The following is a 15,371-nucleotide window of genomic DNA, read 5'->3' on the forward strand; positions in this document are numbered from 1 at the left end:
AACACAGGCTCCCATTAACCACGGAGCTAAAGAGTCAATAAAGTCTATTTTTGTCCTGCATTAGTCAGTGTGAGCCGGCCGTTAGTTATGAACCTTTTCGGACGCCGTTGCACTTAGCTCAACAGTTGAAGCAGGACAAACGCCCCGCTATTATTAGCATTAAAAGGAAAGTGAAATGCTGTGTACAGTCGGGTTAGCGCAGCTGCACCGAGTTGCGTTTTGTAACTGCATTAACCTCTTACCACCCGCCTAAACCGAATGCATGCTGCCCTCTTTGGCTATAGGTCTGTGTAACACCTCATTTGAAAGTTAAGACCCACAAAATTGATATTTTTCCTTGTGTTGTTGCTGTGTTGTGTCACCTTTTTTGTTTTTCTCACATTTATTATACATTTTTGGTCACTTGTTGGCAGTGTTAATTTCGTCGACTAAAATATTTTGTCTTAATTTTAGTCAAAGTGATTTTTTTGACGACTAAAATTGGACTAAAACTAAATTAAAAGTTTCTCATGAGACTAAAACTGTGACTAAAATGTCCAGATATTTTAGTCGACTAAAATAAGACTTAATAAAAATGAAAAGGAGAGACTAAAATCATCAAAACTTCGCCTGAAAGAGCCTCATATCATTTAAATTCTCTGCCAAATGAACAGGTCTGAGCTTTGTTCATGTGGAATCAGCTCCATGAAGCAGAGGACCTGGATTAAATATGATTCTAATGAATATTATAAATATAAGTCGACTAAATTAGTCTTAATTTTAGTCGACTAAATTGACGTGCAATTTTAGTCGACTAAAACTAGACTAAAATTGAAAAGTTTTTTTTTTTACTAAATCGTGACTAAAATTAGATTACATTTTAGTCAAAAGACTAAAACTAAAACAAAATATGTTGTCAAAATTAACACTGCTTGTTGGTTGACTTTTTGTCACACCTTTGTTTAATTTTTGTCACTTTTTGGCTGAGTTTTTGTCACATTTTCACATTTTTGGCACATTTTTGTTGAGTTTTTGTCATTTTTTGTTGAGTTTTTGTCACATTTTGGTTGAGTTTTTGTCAAATATTTGTTCAATTTTTGTCATTTTTGTTGTTGCGTTTACATCCTTGTTTTCTTCTCATTTTTTGCGGCTGTTTCGGTGCTTTTTCCCCAAGAAGCCTTTCGATTAGGGTAAAGCCAAACTGGAGAAAATGGGATCCGTTCAGGTGGGAGTTAAGAGGTTAAAACAAAATAAAACTTGCATCTCCAGACGAGTGGTGCTGTAAAAAAAAAACAACAACACAATTTCCCACATGTAGACATTCTTTTACATGACAATGTGTAAAACGCCAACACAAAACTGTCCAAAAGTGTAAATAAATAAATAGGTGAACTGTGTAGCACATCCCCGTCTACTGCTCTACGTGAGTGGTGAGGACACAGGTTTGTGCGCATTCTTTGCATCTAAAGTGTCTCCAGCAGTACAGTCGTTTACATAGAGAAGCTTATATTAACTCTTGGCCCCTGAACTGTCTGTCTCCGCCGCCTGTCGCTCTCCTCTGTCCGATTCGTTTGAGGGGAGTTCCTCAGGGGTGTTGTTTAGGTCCCCTCTTGTTTGCGCTGACGAGGACAGCGCTTGCGTCCCGTTGGCGCAGACGACGCTCCCCTCCGACTTACTGAAGCTGAACAGTTTCCCAGGGCTGAATGTCCTGTTGGGAGACTGCGACCTCTCATGGCTGGACGAGGGAACTGCAGCAGTCGCCGAAGAATTCTGAGATGCCCCCGCTGACGCCGCCGCCTGTTCTTTTTTAGCTTCCGGCGCTTTCAAAAACTTCAAAAACCCGGGCAGCTTGGCCTCACCTCCCGTCGGGGACTGCGCCGGCGATTTGGACGCCCCAGACGAGAACTTGCCCTGCAGCGGGATGATCTGCTTGAGCTTCATGACGTTGTTGTTGCCCAGGAGGGAGCTGGGTCTCTTGGGCTTGTCCCCGGACTTGCCGCCCGTCGACTTGTCGTGGTGGTGCGAGTGAGCGGAGTCTGTTTTGGAGAAGTCAGGGTCCTGCCCTCTGGCCTCAGCTTGGAGCTCGGCCTGACGCTGTAGCTCCTCCTCCTCGCGGCGGCGGCGCAGCTGCTGCTGGAAGTGCTGCTGCGCCTGGAGCTCGTGTTTCTGGGGGTAATTACAAGGAGATCGTTCAGTTAAAAGATGCTGTCGGAGGTTTAGACTTGTGTGAGGTGTGAGAATCAAATTTGTTTACATGTCTGAAAGTTTTTAGATGTGTAAACTGCTTGTTTTTCTTTGGTAAATCTAGCAAAGGAATGTGATTTTTTGATTCACAAGAGTATATGTTGGGCTTCGGATGGTATTTTCTGATTTAATAAAAAGTTCAATTAAGGGGAGACACTACAGGCAAAACTCAATTTTTTCAGTTTTCAGGTTTTGGGCCAAATTGGTCTCTGAACATACAAGCTTTCTCCCGGAAACAGAAAACATCCCTAATCTTCACAGTAACATGTTTAAATATTGCACTGATTCAATGTTCCCCCATAGACTTATATGGGAGAACGCAATTTCAGGGGCCTTTTTCTCAAAACACATTTTTCTATCATTGTGGCCACACTATGTCCACGTCAGTCGGACCTAAAGACTTGGACTGAACAATATTTGGAAGATTTTTTCAGAGGGATTTTTTATTATCTAACCCCTAGCCCCATTTATTGAGTTTTGAATGTGAAAAAATAAGGCGAAAATTACATTTTTACTAATTTTTCCACTAAAAAACAACTTATTTTAAAACTAAACAAGAAATCCAAAACCCCCTCTGAAAACGTCTTGGTATCTCATTTATCAATAAAATGAAACCATACATTTGAATGTAGCTCTATCCATTATTCAGATTTTGTTGCCGAAAAGATGGGAAATTTGGGGCAATTTTAGGCATAAAACACCTTGTTCTTATATGAAAAGATAAAATGACAGAAAACTTGTAATGTATTTTTTTCTCACATTTATGCCAGTCTGTGATCGACAGCAAAAGTTTCAAATTGATATCTGTAAATATAAATTTTCCCCTATTCACCTGCAGTGTCTCGCCTTAAGTTGTTTCCTATCCCTCGTCTGAAATGTGGGTTATTTTACGTTACTTTTCTACAGTTTGATTGATTGCATTCATCCATGGTTATCGTTCATGATCATCCACAGTTACCTTGAAGGCCTCCCTGCGCCGGTACTCCAGCTTGGCCATCTCATCGGCCACCCAGCCCGGGATGTCTGGGATGGCCACGTGGATCACATACTTCAGCAGGATGGCAAAATGCTGGGAGACACAGACCAGAGAAGATAGACGGGTCCTTAATCAAATCGAGGTAGGAGGATTGTCATGTGCTCACAATATGACAATCTACTGTACATGTCTTTAGTCAGTGGCTCCCAACGTTTTTTGTCTTTCTTACCCCTTGAGTCTTTCAGTGGTTTATTTAGAAAGTGATTATTTAAAAGTGGTATTTGAAAGAAAAAGGACAATGTTGCAGTCAAAATAAACCTAAAATTCTCCCAAAGCAACACATTTTACTGAAAAATCTAGCTTTTCCTATAAAAATGATCTTACATTATCCCCTTTTTTTCAATCTGAAATAGTTCCAAGTACCCCCTGCTAGGTCCTCGAGTACCCCAGGGGTCCCCATACCCTGGGTTGGGAAACACTGTCTTAAGTCAGAGAGCACCTGGAGAAAACCTACGGGAAGAAAATGCTGACTCCACACAGAAAGGCCCCCCCCAGCCAAGACTCAAATCCGGGACCTTCTTGCCGTGAAGCGACTTATGTAAGCGAATGTTTTTTTTTTAAGTTCCACGTACCTCCAGGAGAACGATGGAGATGATGGCCATCTCGGGGCTGAGCCAGGGGAAGAGGCGCTGCAGCTGACCACACTGACCAATCAGGTAACAGTTGACGATGATGGCAATCAGACCCATGGCCTCCATCGCCGTCTGCACTCATTTACACACACACACACACACACACACACGAGACAGCAGGTTACGCATCGTTTTACAATCTGGAAGACGAGGCAAACATTAGGGTCACTTAGAATGTGTTCATACTTGGTCCACTTTACTGTTATTTTGGAGAGGTCAGCGCACTTTAGTGGACTCTCAGTCGAGTAACTTTGTGTAACTGCAAAAAGTAGCTATGAGCTATTTTCCATCCATAGACTAAACCTCTTACCCCCACCTTAACCGAGTGCATTTTCTCCACTTCAGTTTTACCCAAATCTAATGCCTCATTTGAATGTAAATGCTTTCAACTTATTGCTGGGTTGCAGGCGACATCACAGCATTCTAAAGGCCTATACTATTATATAGAGGAAAAACTATTTTGTTTTTGAGGACATTTTTGATCTTGTACAGAGAGATCATGGACCCAGCGACTGATATTAATGATATATTTTTTAATTCATAGATGTTCTTTTTAGCTACGACTTGTGAAAGTGCAATGCTGTGAATAGGAAAAACTGGCTCCTGCCCCCCGCTGGGTCCGATGACATCATCATTTTCTAAAACCTGCAACCCAGCAATATAGCCAACATTAGGCACTCAAAGCGCTTTACAGCAAGGACCCACTCACCCATTCATACACCAATGTACACAGACACTGGGGGCAATGTGGGTGAAGTGTCTTGCCCAACAACAGTGTGCACTTTCAGGAGGTGGGATTCGAACCCCCAACCTTCCGATCATGAGACGAGCCGCTCCACCATCTGCGCCACTGTCGCCCCCAAAAGCTAAGACCTGCAAAATAGATCTAAATGGACCTTTTCCTTGCGTGGTTGCCATGTTGTCATGGAATTTTTGCCACTTTTTCATCGCTTTTTTGTCACTTGTTTGTCACGATGTTGACGCTTTTTCCAAGAAGCTTAAAGTAAAAAGCAAAATTGGGGAAAATTTGCTCAGTTCAGATTGGGGTTAAGAGGTTAAAGGCCATATACCTGACTTTTTAATATTTTGTTACAAACAATGAATCAAGAAGCCACAGAATAATGATGTTAGTTGTGGTCCAACCTCTTTCCTAACTTTTCTGACATATTTGTAATATCCTGATTCTCCACTAGTTTAAAGGCACATTTCACAACCTGCAGGGTCATTGTCACAGAAATGCAAACAGAGTTCATGAAATTGACACAAATGCTTTAAATAAGATGCACAGTGTCTGACTTTACAATATGCTAAAGGAGGACAAAACAAAATGTGTTGCACTACAAGTAAACAAAATCAGGCACACTCCTGCACACAGCAAGTGCCTTTGATACATTTAAAACAACGACAATAAATACATGTAAATATATATACAAAAAAGGACATAGGAGACTATTTACAACCAACTAATGCAATTTCAGAACAATATAAAACTTCCCCAGTCTATAACAGTTCCTATCGTGTGATTGATGAGCTTCTGACCATTTTCAAACTCTAATTTTAAGGCTGTGAAGGTGAAGACACTCAAATAGTACTTGGAGGACAATTCCAGAAGTGGTGTTTTGTCCAATGATGGTATGTCTGAATGGTAGAGGCTGGAAAAACTATAAAAAGAATTATAATTCAACTAACTGTCATGTAAAATACATTTAGTACCATATCATGACCATATTTTTAGAATATTTTTTTTCTAAATATTTGTTCTTACTGTGGTAATAGAAAAATAAATGATCCTATAAAATGTACAGGAATTCCTTTGTGTGCTTTGCCATCCGGGCGCTGAATAAGTTGTAACCCCTAATGTCGCTCAGTCTGTTCCTTTTCTTTTGATCTGCTGCTGCAGTGTCAGCGATGAACTGATTTTATAATGTACTTTCATGTATTATGTATTTGATTATATTTGCAGGGCAGATGTATCTGAATGTGTGAGAAAGCCAAAGGCAAATTTCTGCCATCACTGCATGGTAGAATAGAATAGACAATAAGGTTTGTCTATTCTATTTTATTATCATACATTTTCTACATTTCCCCTCCCACTGAAAGGTTTTGATCAAGCGCTTCAGCCATGTCACGTGACATGTGTGTTTTGAATCGTGTTTTCAAACACTTTGCTTTGGGACTTTGAAACAGTGCTGCTGAATCACATGGTTCAAGACGTCATCCCTACTGATTAGTACTTTCTACTTTTGAGTATTTCCTACAGCAAAAAGTTCAGTACTTTAACTTAACACATTGAGTTCCGCGCTGTATTTGGGATTTAGCTGTTGAGTGCCAGCTGTTCACTGCGCAACACCAATTAGTTAGTTTGCAGTATCTTCACCCACAGTACTGCATACTTTGAGTATTTATACTTTGCATACATAAAGCATACCCAAAGTATCCTTTAGTTAAAGCAAACCTATTTGCCCTTCCTAGATTAGTCCCCTGTAAAGAGTCAGACCTGCCACTGTCCGATGTTCTCCACCCTCTGTCCGAAGGGCCTCTGCAGCCCCGTGCACAGCTTCAGCGCGTCGCTGCGGATCTCGATGACGTTGTTGATCAGGGCGCACATGGCGGCCAGGGGGAACGCGGAGGAGAAGAGGACCACGTAACCGAACTGGATGAACATCTCCTGGTAGTCCTGCAGCGTGTCCTAGAAATACATCACACTTCAGCACAGAGTGTAAACTAAATTTATAGGCAAATCGTCCAAACTGACATTAGTCCCTGTGGAGTCTTAATGTTTATGAAACCTGCTAACCCTGTAGTTTAGGCCTCTACAGTCACATTATGAAATACAGCGATTATTGTAGAGTGGACCGGATTAGATAATTTACTTTGTGATACAAGGACTTCGCACAAATGCACTCTGGGTCAACTCTTTCAGAAAAGTCTGCCAAAAAATGACCAAGATTAAATTTATACTGGTCATTTTTTACCTTTTTAAGCCAATAAATGCTCACAGTAATGGTAAAACCAGTTAGTCCTGACATCCCTAATTGGAACCAGAGCTTGACTTGAAAATCAGTGGTTACAAGAAGACTTCTGGACTGGTGTGATGGCCAAAGCAGCTGTCACTTTAATAACATCTCATATCTCAGATCCTCTAAAAGAGTTGCCAGATCCTTTACCCCGAATAAGTGAGAGAACAAAGACTGGTGTCACTATAGTGACACCTATATTAAATATTTTTAGCCGGCCCGGCAGGCTACATGTTCATTACATGAATAAAACATACACTGTCAGCCAGCTTTCCTCCAGGTGCTCCGGTTTCCTCTACCTCTAAAAACATGCTGGTCAGGTTGGCTGAGTCGCAGCGGCTCAGGACTAACACAACATCTGAACGCAATCTCGTTTCAGGCAATTTTGTTGTGCAATTGTACAATGACAAATAAAGCACCTACTTACATATTTTAGAGTGATGTTTCAGGAGGTTACCTTAGGAGGCTACTTACCTCATAAGTCTGCATGCAGCTCTCGATCTCGGCCTGGGTCAGGGTGACGCTCTTAATCTCCAGAGGAGGGTCCATCCAGGACTTCTTATCTCCTCTGCCGTCCCCTGTGCTCCTCCTCTTGTGACACATTGGATCAGAGCTCTTCTGGGACCCCAAACAGGCGTTCTCCTTCATTTATTTCAGGGAGTGATTGGAATAAACAAACAGATATCATCCAAAAGCTGAGCGTCATAATAATGTTGCATTTGAAACAATGTCTGACCAGTTTATTATGTTTTATGAATAATATTTGAATGAAGTGGCTTTGATGATCAGGAGGCAGCTACAGGGGTTTGTACTTTGTAAGAAAACGGATCCCCAGGCCCTCCTTGACCCCCAGTAGGGTGTTGCAGTCCCTAGAGCAGCCATTCCCATAGTGCCGCTGTCCCCATGCAGTGCACTCAAAATCCACATTATGAATATGTCGGTCAGCAGCATTAGTATCATTCTTAGTCCATGACTACACTGTTTGTGAATAACTAAGAAGTAGCAGGACGTGTGAAAGTGTAGTATTCTTACCAGCCCAGTCACTTCACTGTCACTGTCGTCGTCGGCGCTGTCAGACATGCAGGCTGCGTCCATGCCCTCGTCCCCCAGTGTGGGACTGTCCTCCAGCCGCTCATCCCCCACCTGTCCCTCCGCTGTGGCGTCCTTATAGTCCACCCGCTCGGTGAAGCTGACCTTCCTGTGCTTCAGCGCATTCTCACTCATGTCCCACTCCTCCTCGGACAGCCGGAACCCCGCCTTCAGGTCCCCGCGTTTCTTCTGCATCTCACCGCGGCCGGCGCCTTTGGTGCCCAGGAAGGAGTAGGCCGTCATGGAAGCCTGGGCCTTTCCCAGCGCCAGGCGGCCGTACTTGAGCATGATGGCCTGGAGGAGCTCCCACAGCACTTTGGGGGTGAAGACGCCCAGCTTGTTCTGCTCGTACAGGTAGGGCTGCAGCACCTCCTTGATGTTCTGGAGAAACTGGCGGAAGATCAGCAGCGTGGCCAACATCTGGGGCAAAAGGACAGCGGGTTATTTATATTATTGATTTACACTATAACAGTTTGGTCAAATCCTCACAAGCCGTCATCTGTACTTGGCAGTTTAGGTTTTGGATGTTTTGCTCATGAAGCCTTCTCAGCAGCACTAATAATGTCTCTGCATAGGGTTGGGTAACGTTAAACGTATCGGAAAAAAAACTTTAGGTACTATGGGTTTTGAAAAAATGAAAGTATGAAAAAAGCCGAAAAAGTCGTATATGTTTAGATCCAAGTTTGATGCTGTTGGTGCAGGGACAGCATTAAAGGAAGGAATTAAATTTTCCATCATTTTTGGCCCATGTTTTTGCCCAGTGCTTGTCCCATTTCCCCCATTTCATTCCTCAATTTTAGCCTAATTTTTTTCTCGTTTCCCCAATTATTTCCCCCTAATTTTTGCTCATTTTTATTATTTTCCCTATTTTTGCCACATTTCTTCCCAATTTCCTCCCCTGATTTTTCACACATTTCTTAACATTGGAGATGAACCTGATATTGTACACTTGCAGATCTTCCACAAAATATTGTTCTGTTTTCTGGTTCGAAACGACAAATATTTAGCAAAGGTATCGCAAAAAGTATTGTTCAGGTATCCTTATCGAAAATGACGGTACCCAGCCCTAATTTAGCAGCAGGTGGAATATATACCGTTCCAGTCATCCAGTTTTTGTTTCTTCTTTCGCCCCGCTCTTAATCAATCTCATTTTCTTCTTCTAAACGTCTGACCTCACTGCCATCAAAGGGTTGGTTGTTGGCTTGAAGATGGAGATGTACAGCTCATGGAAGGCAGATGGGGCTTTCTCTGCAGTGTTGGTACATCCTCTTGTGCAGTTGCTGTTTAGTTTCTCCAATATAAGACTCTTAGCGCTCCTCCTCATTGCTCTGATCGTAACTAGGAGTTTTATCTTTCTGATGCACAAATCAAGAAACTGTCAACGATTCTAAAGATATCCTCAACACAAAGCATTTAAATATAGCGTTGTCTCTTCCATGACTTCAGTTCTAATCTCGGAGCCCCTTGTTTCACAAAGTGGCGTTGTTTTCGCGAGAGCAGATTTTTAGAGCTGGCCACTAAAAGTTTCATGCTTCTTCTATAAAAAGACGAACCTCTTTGAGCCGCTCCATGTCCTTGAGGTAGAAGGCGATGTAGAAAAGGCTCAGATACGAGTTGATGAATTCGAACTGCAACGGGAAAGACACGGAGCTGGTTTGTGACACACATGGAAACGGGAAAATCAGACCCCAGCAGAGACGGAAGGAGGAAACTCACAAACACCATCTTGATGATGAGGTTGTTCTCGTAGGCACTCTGAAGTCTGTAATTTTCTGTGAGGAATAAAAAAAAGCATTGCAGACAAGCTTGTGTTTAAGTACCTCCATGAGTCACCTTCGTAATCCGTTTCCAGTCCATCGGGTGCAACGCTGTCTTACCCATGTCGTTGAGCCAGTAGGCGATCTTCTTGTACACCTCGTCGCAGATGGTCACAGTGATGGCCAGGAGGATTTTAGGGATGAATCTGGTGATGCTCGGCAGCTCCTGAATCTCCATCACTACCTCCTGTAACAATGACAATGAGAAAGGGTAGATGTGGTATAGTTAGATAACTGTTTCTAATGCAAAGCTGCCCGAGGTCACATGTTTACGCTGCTCTCTTGTGCCTGGGCTTTAACCTCTTCTCTCTCCCGCCTGAACCGAGAGCATTTTCTCCAGTTCAGCTTTACCCAAACCCTGTAGGCCAGTGTAACCCCTCATTTGAAAGCTAAGACCTACAAAACTAAATTGATCTTTTTCCTCACATCATCAGATTTTTTTCATCACTTTTTTGGTTGGGCAGTCTTCTCATTTTTGTCAAGTTTTCGTGACTTTTTTGTCTCTTTTTCATCAAACTTTTCGATTTTTTTTGGGTCAAATTCTTATCACTTTTTTGTCCATTTTTTCTCAATTTTTCGTCAAATTTTTCTCACTTTTATGTCAGTTTTTTGTCAATTTGTGTCGTTTTTTTGTCAATTTTTTGTCACCTTTTCGTCCATTTTTTCCTCAATTTTTTGTCCAATTTTTCTCACTTTTTTGTCAAATTTTTGTCAATTTTTGTCGTTTTTTTTGTACATTTTTTGTACATTTTTTCATCACTTTTTTGTTTGGGCAGTCATCTCATTTTTGTCAAATTTTCATGACTTTTTTGTCACTTTTTCATCACATTTTTTGATTTTTTTGTTGTCAAATTATTACATCACTTTTTCGTCCATTTTTTCTCAATTTTTCGTCAAATTTTTCTCACTTTTTTGTCAATTTTTTGTCAATTTTTGTCGTTTTTTTTGTACATTTTTTGTACATTTTTTGGCACTCTTTCTTACATTTTTTCCTCACTTTTTTTCACATTTTCATCCTTGTTTTCGTCTCAGTTTTGTTGCTATTTTTCACACCTTTTTTTCCAGAAGCTTTTGGATTGGGGTAAAGCTGGAGAAAATGTGCTCGGTTCAGGTGGGAGTTAAGGGGTTTTAAACCATTAAGTGCAGTCAGAGGGAGGCAAGTGAGGCACAGAGAAAAGACAAGAAAATAACTCTTTTAAAACCAGTCAGTTCTATTTCTCTGCACGGTTTAGGACAAGGAATGATTAAAAATGAAAACATTCGACCGGCTTTTTCAGGATGACCCGCGATCGGCGATAATCTATAAGCCTACTGCAAAAATAACCTTGAAGCTGTTCATGCGGCGCATCAGGATTATCAGCAATTCCTCATAAAGGCAGGTCGGATTGAGAATCAGCTTTTCAATGTAAGGAACATTTACAAAGCTACTCACGTGGTGCTACAGCTTTGTTGGCTTTGCTGTTGATAAAACATTAAACATTTTCGATTAAACATTTTCATTGAGTTAATTATGGCCTTTGTAATAAATGAATCGCATTGAAGCATCATTTATTTCGGGGTTGCATTTCTTTTCACAGGGATATTTCAGATGCTTCTATATTGGTTCTCTATCGTGAGGCCTGATCGTTTCAAACACTTCGAAGACAAGAGCAGTTTGATTTGTTTTGGAGAGTGATCTTTTTAACCTCTTACCACCCGCCTCTTACCAACGCATGCTGCCCTCTTTGGCTATAGGCCTGTGTAGCACCTCATTTGAAAGCTAAGAACCCGCAAAACTGATCTTTTTTCTTGCATTGTTGCTGTGTTGTGTCACCTTTTTATGTTTTTTTTTTCTTTTCTTTTCAAATTTTTGTCACATTTTGGGTTGAGTTTTTCTCACTTTTTTTTTTAAATTTTTGTCACATTTTTGTTCAGTTTTTGTCACATTTTTGTTGAATTTTTGTCACATTTTTGTTCAGTTTTTGTCACATTTTTGTTGAATTTTTGTCAAGTTTTTGTTCAGTTTTTGTCACATTTTTGTTGAATTTTTGTCAAGTTTTTGTTCAGTTTTTGTCACATTTTTGTTCAGTTTTTGTCACATTTTTGTTGAATTTTTGTCACGTTTTTGTTCAGTTTTTGTCACATTTTTGTCACATTTTTGTCAAGTTTTTGTTCAGTTTTTGTCACATTTTTGTCACATTTTTGTCAAGTTTTTGTTCAGTTTTTGTCACATTTTTGTCACATTTTTGTCAAGTTTTTGTTCAGTTTTTGTCACATTTTTGTTGAATTGTCACATTTTTGTTCAGTTTTTGTCACATTTTTGTCACATTTTTGTCAAGTTTTTGTTCAGTTTTTGTCACATTTTTGTTGAATTTTTGTCAAGTTTTTGTTCAGTTTTTGTCACATTTTTGTCACATTTTTGTTCAGTTTTTGTCACATTTTTGTCACATTTTTGTCAAGTTTTTGTTCAGTTTTTGTCACATTTTTGTTGAATTTTTGTCAAGTTTTTGTTCAGTTTTTGTCACATTTTTGTCACATTTTTGTTCAGTTTTTGTCACATTTTTGTCACATTTTTGTCAAGTTTTTGTTCAGTTTTTGTCACATTTTTGTTGAATTGTCACATATTTGTTCAGTTTTTGTCACATTTTTGTTGAATTTTTGTCACATTTTTGTTCAGTTTTTGTCACATTTTTGTTGAATTTTTGTCACATTTTTGTTCAGTTTTTGTCACATTTTTGTTGAATTTTTGTCACATTTTTGTTCAGTTTTTGTCACATTTTTGTCACATTTTTGTCAAGTTTTTGTTCAGTTTTTGTCACATTTTTGTTGAATTTTTGTCAAGTTTTTGTTCAGTTTTTGTCACATTTTTGTCACATTTTTGTAAAGTTTTTGTTCAGTTTTTGTCACATTTTTGTCACATTTTTGTCAAGTTTTTGTTCAGTTTTTGTCACATTTTTGTCACATTTTTGTTGAATTTTTGTCACATTTTTGTTCAGTTTTTGTCACATTTTTGTTGAATTTTTGTCACATTTTTGTTCAGTTTTTGTCACATTTTTGTCACATTTTTGTCAAGTTTTTGTTCAGTTTTTGTCACATTTTTGTTGAATTTTTGTCAAGTTTTTGTTCAGTTTTTGTCACATTTTTGTCACATTTTTGTAAAGTTTTTGTTCAGTTTTTGTCACATTTTTGTCACATTTTTGTCACATTTTTGTTCAGTTTTTGTCACATTTTTGTCACATTTTTGTCAAGTTTTTGTTCAGTTTTTGTCACATTTTTGTTGAATTGTCACATTTTTGTTCAGTTTTTGTCACATTTTTGTCACATTTTTGTTCAGTTTTTGTCACATTTTTGTCACATTTTTGTCAAGTTTTTGTTCAGTTTTTGTCACATTTTTGTCACATTTTTGTCAAGTTTTTGTTCAGTTTTTGTCACATTTTTGTCACATTTTTGTAAAGTTTTTGTTCAGTTTTTGTCACATTTTTGTTCAGTTTTTGTCACATTTTTGTTGAATTTTTGTCAAGTTTTTGTTCAGTTTTTGTCACATTTTTGTTGAATTTTTGTCAAGTTTTTGTTCAGTTTTTGTCCAGTTTTTGTTGAATTTTTGTCACATTTTTGTTCAGTTTTTGTCACATTTTTGTTGAATTTTTGTCACGTTTTTGTTCAGTTTTTGTCACATTTTTGTCACATTTTTGTTCAGTTTTTGTTCAGTTTTTGTCACATTTTTGTCACATTTTTGTCAAGTTTTTGTTCAGTTTTTGTCACATTTTTGTCACATTTTTGTCAAGTTTTTGTTCAGTTTTTGTCACATTTTTGTCACATTTTTGTAAAGTTTTTGTTCAGTTTTTGTCACATTTTTGTCACATTTTTGTCACATTTTTGTTCAGTTTTTGTCACATTTTTGTCACATTTTTGTCAAGTTTTTGTTCAGTTTTTGTCACATTTTTGTTGAATTGTCACATTTTTGTTCAGTTTTTGTCACATTTTTGTCACATTTTTGTCAAGTTTTTGTTCAGTTTTTGTCACATTTTTGTCACATTTTTGTCAAGTTTTTGTTCAGTTTTTGTCACATTTTTGTCACATTTTTGACAAGTTTTTGTTCAGTTTTTGTCACATTTTTGTTGAATTGTCACATTTTTGTTCAGTTTTTGTCACATTTTTGTTGAATTTTTGTCACATTTTTGTTGAATTTTTGTCACATTTTTGTTCAGTTTTTGTCATATTTTTGTTGAGTTTTTGTCACATTTTTGTTCAGTTTTTGTCACATTTTTGTTGAATTTTTGTCACATTTTTGTTCAGTTTTTGTCACATTTTTGTTGAGTTTTTGTCACATTTTTGTTGAATTTTTGTCACATTTTGTTCAGTTTTTGTCATTTTTTTGTTGCGTTTACATCCTTGTTTTCTTCTCATTTCTTTGGGGCTGTTTTGGTGCTTTTTTTTCCCCAAGAAGCTTTTTGATTAGGGTAAACGCCAAACTGGAGAAAATGTGATCCGTTCAGGTGGGAGTTAAGAGGTTAATCTGGCGTAAATGTGTGAATAAACAAGTTTGACAGTAAAATAATTTTTGGCTTCACGCCGTAAGCAACATCAGAAGGAAAAAGGAAAAAAGTGTCTGTGCCTCTACAGTTAAGTGTAATTCATTTAGTTGAATATCACATTAAACCTTATGGAATTCATTAATTGTTCCTAATAATAATAGAATAATAGTTGATTTGCATTTTGAGGGCTGGTGGTGTTACCGTTTCTTACACTAACCATCTTAAAACAAGGCCAACACATAAATGAAAAACAGTTGCACATTTTACAGTCACCATGTACAACAACCTGTCAATCCTCGTCAGATGTAAGACCTCAGGGATTTGATAATGTGCTATGTAAGGATTAAACAACGAGGAGCCGTGTATTAGACGGTTATAATGCACGACGCGGAGTCAAGAACACCACGACGCGAAGTGGAGCGGTGTTACTCCAGCATTATAACCGTCGAATGCGGCTCCTCGTTGTTTAATCCGCTTATACCAGGGTCCCACAAACATAACATTTATAATAAATATTTGTTTCATTTACTAAACTTACTAAATATGCCAGACTACAGGACTATTTTGTGTGGGTTATTAGCCGGTCACTGAAGGCTGGTCTCAGAGCGAGTCATTCTCCGCAGCTATTACGAGGATCTCAGTCAGGCTCAACGACACAACATCAGCACAGAATCACAACACAACAGGACTAACCCGGAAACACTTTTCCCTGGAAGGAAACACCGATGTGCGGCACTCGTGGGCAGGAGTTATTTACCTTTTACAAGGTTTAACCTGAAGCTAAAGCTAGCTAGCTCAACCAGCTCAACTGTTTATGGAAACAGCTGCGGTGGAGTCGCTCACACCTGGGCCCCCCCAACTGAAACTTTTATGTTTGACTTTACTAATCCAGACAAATATGCTTAAATCATTTTATGTACGCCTGAAAATGATGAATAGCCTTAACCGTTTTCAATAGAAATGTAAAGCTCATATGTTATTAACAGTAGCTAACCTAGCTGCTCACTCTCCTCTACAAACATTTAGCAAACACTAAATCCATC

At 38.9% G+C, this 15,371-nt stretch overlaps 1 protein-coding gene and 1 long non-coding RNA gene across 2 annotated transcripts in view; one reads left to right on the forward strand and one right to left on the reverse strand.

Moving 5' to 3' along the window:
- Positions 1-15,371, forward strand: part of LOC306973284 — a 547,876-nt gene that overhangs the window by 327,348 nt on the left and 205,157 nt on the right. The window lies entirely within an intron of this gene.
- LOC306973279 (anoctamin-8-like) overlaps positions 1,347-15,371 on the reverse strand; it is a 35,585-nt gene continuing 21,560 nt past the window's right edge. Inside the window, exons 10-18 of the mRNA XM_079570190.1 lie at positions 9,875-10,001; positions 9,714-9,769; positions 9,551-9,625; positions 7,941-8,417; positions 7,383-7,550; positions 6,389-6,580; positions 3,832-3,963; positions 3,182-3,292; positions 1,347-2,145 (exon numbers count right to left, since the gene is read on the reverse strand). Of these exons, the coding sequence (XP_079426316.1) occupies positions 1,489-2,145; positions 3,182-3,292; positions 3,832-3,963; positions 6,389-6,580; positions 7,383-7,550; positions 7,941-8,417; positions 9,551-9,625; positions 9,714-9,769; positions 9,875-10,001 (1,995 nt within the window). The 3' untranslated portion in view covers positions 1,347-1,488. The remainder of the gene's footprint in view (positions 2,146-3,181; positions 3,293-3,831; positions 3,964-6,388; positions 6,581-7,382; positions 7,551-7,940; positions 8,418-9,550; positions 9,626-9,713; positions 9,770-9,874; positions 10,002-15,371) is intronic.

This window comes from Gobius niger (genome assembly GCF_951799975.1).
Source record: "Gobius niger genome assembly, chromosome: 13".
Lineage (NCBI taxonomy): Eukaryota > Metazoa > Chordata > Actinopteri > Gobiiformes > Gobiidae > Gobius > Gobius niger.